The sequence below is a fragment of the Cebidichthys violaceus genome, unplaced genomic scaffold (genome assembly GCF_023349555.1).
Source record: "Cebidichthys violaceus isolate CVI_PGR_0920_01 unplaced genomic scaffold, fCebVio1.0.p SCAF_4, whole genome shotgun sequence".
NCBI classification, from domain to species: domain Eukaryota; kingdom Metazoa; phylum Chordata; class Actinopteri; order Perciformes; family Stichaeidae; genus Cebidichthys; species Cebidichthys violaceus.
Genome location: NW_027176594.1, coordinates 3,427,257 through 3,435,009, shown reverse-complemented (window position 1 = coordinate 3,435,009; position 7,753 = coordinate 3,427,257). Strand labels below are relative to the sequence as shown.

The 7,753-nt window shown below is 36.0% G+C and overlaps 1 protein-coding gene across 1 annotated transcript; it reads right to left on the bottom strand.

The window, feature by feature from the left end:
- Positions 1-1,908: 1,908 nt before the first annotated feature.
- Positions 1,909-7,598, bottom strand: asah1b (N-acylsphingosine amidohydrolase (acid ceramidase) 1b). Its single transcript, XM_068727557.1, has 14 exons — positions 7,458-7,598; positions 7,298-7,344; positions 6,026-6,116; positions 5,849-5,935; positions 5,657-5,735; positions 5,484-5,558; positions 5,355-5,400; positions 5,117-5,261; positions 4,960-5,014; positions 4,776-4,857; positions 4,204-4,335; positions 3,443-3,566; positions 2,698-2,754; positions 1,909-2,604 (listed from the first exon to the last, which is right to left on the bottom strand). Exons 1-14 carry the CDS (start codon positions 7,524-7,526, stop codon positions 2,515-2,517), a joined length of 1,179 nt encoding a protein of 392 aa, XP_068583658.1. The 5' UTR covers positions 7,527-7,598; the 3' UTR covers positions 1,909-2,514.
- Positions 7,599-7,753: the final 155 nt, after the last annotated feature.

Here is a 7,753-nt window from a genome sequence, read left to right as displayed (position 1 = left end):
TTCAGCAGCTTAATATCAGAACTGTTAAAATAATGTTATCACTGTGGTTTACATGACTGCACAATATTGGAAAATAGATGCGATTAGTCAATCAATTGACAAACTTAATCTGCAACAATTTCAATAATCCATTCATCATTTCAGCCAAAAATGCAAAATATGATTTGGTTCCAGCCTCTAAAATGTGTGGATTTGCAGATTTTCTTTGCTCTACATCACAAAAAAAGCCATAGTATAGTAAGTTGATAAACATTTTTAAAAATGCATAGTATAGTATATTAAAAAAAGTTATAGTATAGTATGAACAAAAATCATAAAAGTAGTCATAATAGTGTCTCCAGTAAAGTATGTCGGAAAAAGTTATTGAAAACAATACCAAAAAGGTTGTAAAAAAGTAATATAGTATGTCGGAAAAAAAGTCAAAAATAGTTATATTGCATGTCGAAAAGTCATTAAAAAAACTATAATATAGTATGTGAAAAAAGTGGTAAATAAAGTCACAGTATAGAATGTCAGAAAAAGTCATAGTACAGTATGTTGAAAAGCAAAGTTTGTCAAAAAAGTTGTAGAATAGTATGTTGAAAAAGGCATAGTATAGTAAGTTGATAAAAGTAAAAATATAATTTATAGTATGGTATGTCAAAATAAAATCAGTTCAGTATGTTGAAAAAGGTCATAATATAGGATGTCGTAGTATAGTATGTTAAGTTTTAAAAAATTCATAGTATTGTATGTCAAAAAAAGTCACGTCATAAAAAAATAAATAAAAGAATTTATAGTATGTCAAAATAAAGTCAAAAATTGTCAGAATAGTATGTTGAAAAAAGCCATGTCATGGTATAGTAAGTTAAGTTTTTAAAAATTCATAGTATAGTATGTCAAAAAAAGACAATAGCCATAGTGTAGTATTTCATAATATAGCGTATTGAAATAAGTCATAAAAGAAGTCATAGTAGTGTCGAAAAATGTATTGTACAATATATTGTATAAAGTACATATAAAGTGTCATGTCAAAGCCATGAAAAAAAAAAAATCATAGTATTTAAAAAAAAACATTAAAAGTAATTGTATAGTATTTAAAAAAAATTGTATGTTTTAAAAAAGTAATAGTATGTCCAAAAAGTTCACAAAAAAAAAAAGTATAATCAATTGTGTATGTTGAAAAAAGTCCTTAAATAGTTATAGCATGTTGAAAAAGTCAGTTTACTGCGTTGATAATTGTCAAAGAATAGTGTTTTGAAATGGTCACAAAAAAATAAAAGTATTTTTTTTTAAAAAGTAATAAAAAGTCAAAGTATGGTATGTCAAATAAGTCAAAATACAGTATGTCATAAAACACCAAAAAGTCCTAGTATGGTATAGTATGTCATTTAGATTCACAAAAAACCATTGTGTGTGTTAAAGTAATTAAAACCCATAACAGTTTCCAAAAACACTATACTAGGTCATGAAAAGTCCAAGTATAGGTTACAAAAAGTCATAAAAACAACATAGTATATGTACATGGCCAGTAGCTCTCATTCATTTTGCAACATTTGGTTTGTTTTCTTTTTGTCTTCATTACTTGAGCACTCATGTCATCTGACAGAATACGCTCGCCCAGATATGCCGGACCTAACGCCAAAGCAGAGTCGACTGCCCCAGGAGAAGAGGGAGAAGAGCCGAGGTGAAAAATTAGCTAATCCAGCTAGGACCTAATCCACTACCTCGTCTGCTCCTGGCTAATGTCCAGACACAGGAACATTTAGGTTATATTTATTTAGAACTGACCAAGTTATTAAAAAAAAAACAGCCCAATTATATTATGTCACAAAGTCACAGTACACAATGTCAAAGAGTCATAGTATGACAAAGAAGTGAGATATAGATAGATAGATAGATATAAAAAAACAAAACACTAGTACAACCTTTAATTTGGGAATATTTTTTATTAACCATCTAAAACAGGAAGTGGTACGCTATGAGGCAGATATGTCAGTGCGTTAAGAGGTCATGTGGTGAGACAGTTCCTGTAAATTACTTAACCGGTCTTGACATTTTGACCTGCAACCCGGATTAAAAAAAACAAACAAGAAATCTAAAGCAGGGCCACAGTGTGGAGGCACAACATGGTGAGTGTGGGAAGATTTCTAGAAATTTAACAAATCAAACAATATTTTGCATTAATTTAAATACACAAGCATTTATCTCTCGGGTCCCTTTGCCCATGTTGAGATCCACTGCTGGACTTAACACATACATGAGTGCAGTAAAAATAACTGGGAATTTACAAGTTCGATTCACTTTTGAGTCAGTTTCCGTCATGTAAGAAAAAAAGTATGATTTAGTATTCGCATTCTTGATTTGACTGAAGAAAAAGAAATGCCAAGACAAACTTTGGTTCAGGTGATTTGTGCAAACCGTTAAAAAGGAACAACCTCACTTCTGTTCCATGATCAGCAAAGCTCGTCTCCTTCACTGCGTCTCCATGCAAGTAATCATTTACAAACTGATCAGGGTTCAGAAGTTGGGCCGTTACCAGGGCATGCAGGGGTTTGGGCAGTCGCGGATGTACGACTCCAGTTTTCCCTCAGACACTTGCATCAGTGTGGTGTATGTAGTCAACTGTGAAAAACACAGCAAGAACAACTTACTTACACTGAACAAATATCACATATTCTCAATTAATAAAATGCAAGCAGACATTGAAAGACTCACCTTGTTTAGCACTGGTTTGGTTGAAAGGACATCATACATGGTCTTCAGTGAGATGTTCTAAAAGAAAAGACAGATCGAAGGTGTCTTACCACTTTGTACTTCAGACCTAAAACTCAATTTGTGACAAGTTACATTCCTGTTTATCACATGACTGAGCTTTAACTACATCTGAAAGCATTCTCATCCTCTAAACCAGAGAGGAATCTGTCCAGGAAGTGGGCGTCATCAGTCAATAGAGGAATGTACCGAGTACATTTACTTAAGTAAAGTAGAAGTACCTTTTAAATGCTACTTGAGTACTTACATTTTATACCTCTAATTTAATAGGCAAATATCAAACTTTTTACTCCACTGCATTTATTATACAGCTGTAGCTACCAGTTACATATTCAGATTAATGCAACATTTTAAATTACAATGGATTATTATAGTTTAAGGTACCTGGAGTTAAAGTAGTTAAACTTGGCCCCCATTTACAGCTACAACATTAGTGGTGCTTACATATTAATGTGTCAATAATTATAATAAAATGTATTGTTCTTAAATGACTCGTTCTGCATAATGAGTACTTTTACTTTCGGTACTTTAAGTATATTGTGACACTAACACCGTTTTACTATTTCTACTTGAGTAAAATTGTGAATGCTTGACTTTTACTTGTAGCAGAGTATTTCTTCATTGTTGCTTTCACTTTTTAAGAGTAAAAGATCTGAATAGTTCGTCCACATCCGTCCTCAGTACTCACCGTCTGTGTGGTCTGGTTCATGCACTTTATGGCAGGAGTTCTGCGGTCATCCAGGAACAACGGCTCCTCCCAGTGATCGTAGTTCGTCTCCAGGACATACCACCGGCCCAGCTTCAGGTCCATTCTGAAACACAGGAATAAAAACAGAACAAAAAAAGCATCATGTGCCATGCTGCTACATTAAGCAAACAACTTGTGAAATAAGCGTTTAATCAGGTGACCTGAATCCAAAGCCGTCATCAGTTCCTAGTTCAGGAAGTGATGTTTCACAAGAAAACCACGAGAAAAGCAGAGTCATTGTGACGCTAGCAGCAACCATTAGACGGTTCCACAGAAAGGGGCCAGTCAGGTACAACTCCAGATAAAATCATGGTCATTTTGTAGGTTAGAGTGTTTTGGATTTGCTCAGGACTGCGTGATATATCAGTTGTTATTTTAAATCCAAACATACGCAGTGATGTAAAAACTAAACCACAGACATTTCAACATCCAGGAATGCAAACATACTGTATTGTTGACATTGAATTCATTATTTAACGCTTTGGCTTTTATTGGCGGAATGTGCAATATCTTAATTTAGGGCATGTGTGCAATATCTTTGGTTCTGGATCTGTGCACGTTGTTAAATTTTACAAATTGTATATGTTTACAGATAGAGTGTGTGTCCATGAAGAACTCTGTGCTGCTACTCCGAAGGGAGACAATAAAGGCTAATCTCATCTAAAATGCTATAGAAGTAGCGAATAAGCTCCAGTACTTACTCCAAGACATCAATACTGAGCAGTCTGGACCTGGTGATGATGCAGCCCTGGCCCGTCTGGTTTCCTCCAAGGATGAAGTAAGCTGGAGCCAGCAGCTTGGTCTGAGCCAGCAGAGTTTTGGCTTCCTCGTAGCTGGTGAGAACGGGATCAGACTCATTGTTGGTACAGAGACATGTTCGCTTGACAGAGAGAGGCAGCATTCAGGTTTTAGGAATCACAAATCTGAAGTCTGCTTTCTTTTAAAAATCATAGCCGTAAACTTCTGTTTGCCACTGCCTTTTATCACTAAATTATGGACAATGCATTCATATATTGAATTGTATTGTAAGTCCACTGTAGTTTTTATTAATCTTTTTACTGTACATCTTTTATATCGTCTTGTGTTTATTGTCTCAATATCGTTTTATTTCTTATGTAAAGCATTTTAATTGCCCTGTCGTTAAACTGTACAATCCAAATAAACGTGTCTTGAAACTGATAACATATTTTTCAGATGCTAAAAAGGTACCCTGTGGAGCTTTGATTAGAAAACTCCACGATGTACCTTTAAATACCACAAGAGGAAAGAATACCCGTTTGCGTTTTCTAGAACGGAGCGAGTGAGGAAGCTCATCCACATCCCATCTCTCTTCCCCAAGATCCACTCCAGGATTCCTGAATGTGAACAGACACCAGACAAGTAGTCACAAAAAAAAAAAAAAACCTTGGCTCTAATGGAGGTACAAATGGTTCCGAGCAAAATTGTTATTCACTCACCAATGTATCCGCCATCGAGGCTGAAGCGCTCATTCATAGTCAGAGAGAACAAGTTCTAGGAGAAAGAGAGGAAAAGTCTTTCTTACATCCACAAGAAGTATCAACAACTCAACGGATGGTAACAATGTTTAATGCTGATTGAGTCACGTTGACTTACAGGCTTGATGCCAGTCAGCATGCCAACATATCCAGCAAAGTTTGTAGACTTAAAGAGAGTCTGGTTATTTCTCTTGAAGTCGAGGTTTACCACCAGAGGCTTCAGCTTCTCACTAATGATCCAGGACTTGTTTTTTATATCCCAGCTGTGAAGAACGAGGATTCATGAGACATTATTTAGCCGAATCTGAGTCAAGACTATCAAGCTTAGAAATTGTGATTTGGGGGTAATTTCTTACCCCATAAATAATCCAAAATCCAGATTTCTACCATGGAATAGGTTACCTGTAAGAGTGCAAAGCATTTCAGTATTGATGTACCATGATTTTAGAGTCAATGAATCAATCTGATTCTGGACAATGACCCACCCTTATCGTCTTCTGCAACAACTGATGTGCACACAGTGAACACCTCATAGAAGATGTTGAACAGGACGACTTCACCTAGATTATAAAAATGAAGACGGACAATTTAAATAATAGGACAGAGGTCAATGGAACAATTCTAAAAACATTTATAGGGATTTTGTTTGTTTTCTTACCAAGAGGAATCCCCGAAACGGCCGCAATTCCTTTGATTTCCTCACCGAAAGGGTTTGGGAGTGTATCCACCATCAACGGCTGCAGAACATTATACAAACACAGTGCGATCAAGAAGCCTTCAGTGACAAAATAAACTATGGTGGTTATTCGAAGGAAAACATAGTTGAGAGACAGACAGAAATAACACTCACCAGCGTAATGTCAACGAGCTCAATCAGCCTTCCACTGGGAACGAAAGCGTTGGCCAAGTCTCTGATGGCCTGAATCATTTTGACCAGCTTCAAAGAAAAAGATCATGAGTAAAAAATTCATTTAAAAAAAAGGCGATATTTCTGTGAGGCTAGTTTAAAGTACTTCTTCGTTCTTACATCAGGTTTTTTGTCAGTAATTAGAGCCGTCCATCTCTCGCTGGGCGGTGAGTCCAGGTCCACTGTGTACCAACGGACAGCTTCTCTGAACCTGATTAGGAAGGAAATTCTGTAAAACCACTGAATGCAAATGATAACATCCTAATCAAAACAGCACCGACTAGAGGTGATTTTTATTTATGCATTTTAAATTAACTTCAGATTTAATGCAACAGCTGAGGCCAGTCTGGCTAATTCTCTTTTAAATAAATCACAGTTTAATCCAATTACTCCAGCAATTTACTATTACACTTTCATAAATTTGATGGACTTTCAAGAGACAAATTAAGAGTGAGTGTCGTAACACACTCGGGTGCAGCAGAGGAACATATTTTGTTTTTATTCTGTGTTAGGGGTCAAACCCCACAAACACTAGATCCTATACTTCCCCTATAAATCAGGAGTGTTAACTCAGTAGCTTTAAGTTACACACACACACACACACACACACACACACACACACACACACACACACACACACACACACACACACACACACACACACACACACACACACACACACACACACACACACACTTCTGTGGCAGATCTGTTGTCCTGAAGCCCATTAGAGCTACAACAAACATTATCACTTTCCATTAATCTGTCAATTATGTTTAATAGTGAAACATGCATTACGCAAGTTCTCTTTGCCCAAGTTGACATCTTAAAGTGTTCTCTGCATTGATTTCTGTGTGCGGATATCTATTCTACCGGTGTGAGCACTCTTTGATACTTCCTGCCCCTTAATTAAGATAAAAAGGTGAAGCGGTGGTTATCCTGCATTTACCAAGTTGACATCTTAACATTGCCTGTTTTGTTTAAATATAGTCCAAAACCTGAAGATATTCAGTTTTCAATGATATTAGAAAGAAAAGGCAACACATCCTCACGTTTGACAAACTGGAACCAGCAAACATTCAGCATTTATTTGTAATGAATCACTTAAATGATCAATTTATCATCAAGAGCAAAGTGTTGTCACAGAGATCCTCATGAAGAGCAAACTGATATTATTGTGTGGGTGTGCCCAATTAATCATACAAAATCAGTCAATGAACCATATATTTATTATTATTGATTATTAAAATAAACAGCAGCCCAGAAAACAGGAAAACAACATATCTACCAAGTGAAGGTAGCAGAGTTCAGTTATGAGGAGTTACAAAACACATCCGTGATTTAAATTCAGCTGACTCATTAAAATTAAGTTTACACATTTATGTTACTCACGTGGGGCCCGTCGGTGGATACATGTCTGCACGACAGTCTTCTGTATACTGTCAATAAATAGACATGAAATGTTTGTGTGTGACTTCAGAGTAAAACAGACCAATACATTTCAAAATTAACATGTTAAACAGCACAATAATTACGCAGACATGTCGCTTACCGGTGGGATGAACTGTGTCGACGTAGCGGAAAATAAAGCCGCTACAATTATTAAAACACAGAGAGCCATTTTTGGACGATTTCACTCAAACTGTTGCTCGTCCAAGAGGCTGCTGCTGTTTACCGCGTGACAGGGAACTGACTGATATACGAAGGGAAACCGGAAGTTCCGTAGCGACATAAAATGCTTTTGTACAAATAAATATAATTAAGAGATTACACACATAAGCGGTTATTCACATACGTTTTCAAAGGAATTAAATACTTAAAAATGTCGTTCCTTTTATTTGCCATAAA

Bases quoted from the DNA above. Each gene is read 5' to 3' on its own strand.
- asah1b (XM_068727557.1), bottom strand. From the start codon at position 7,526: ATGGCTCTCTGTGTTTTAATAATTGTAGCGGCTTTATTTTCCGCTACG. The intron at 7,345-7,457 runs GTAAGCGACATG...ATTTATTGACAG, and splicing joins CGACACAGTTCATCCCACCG to TATACAGAAGACTGTCGTGC. The intron at 3,567-4,203 runs GTAAGTACTGGA...CCTGTGTTTCAG, and splicing joins CTCAGTATTGATGTCTTGGA to AATGGACCTGAAGCTGGGCC.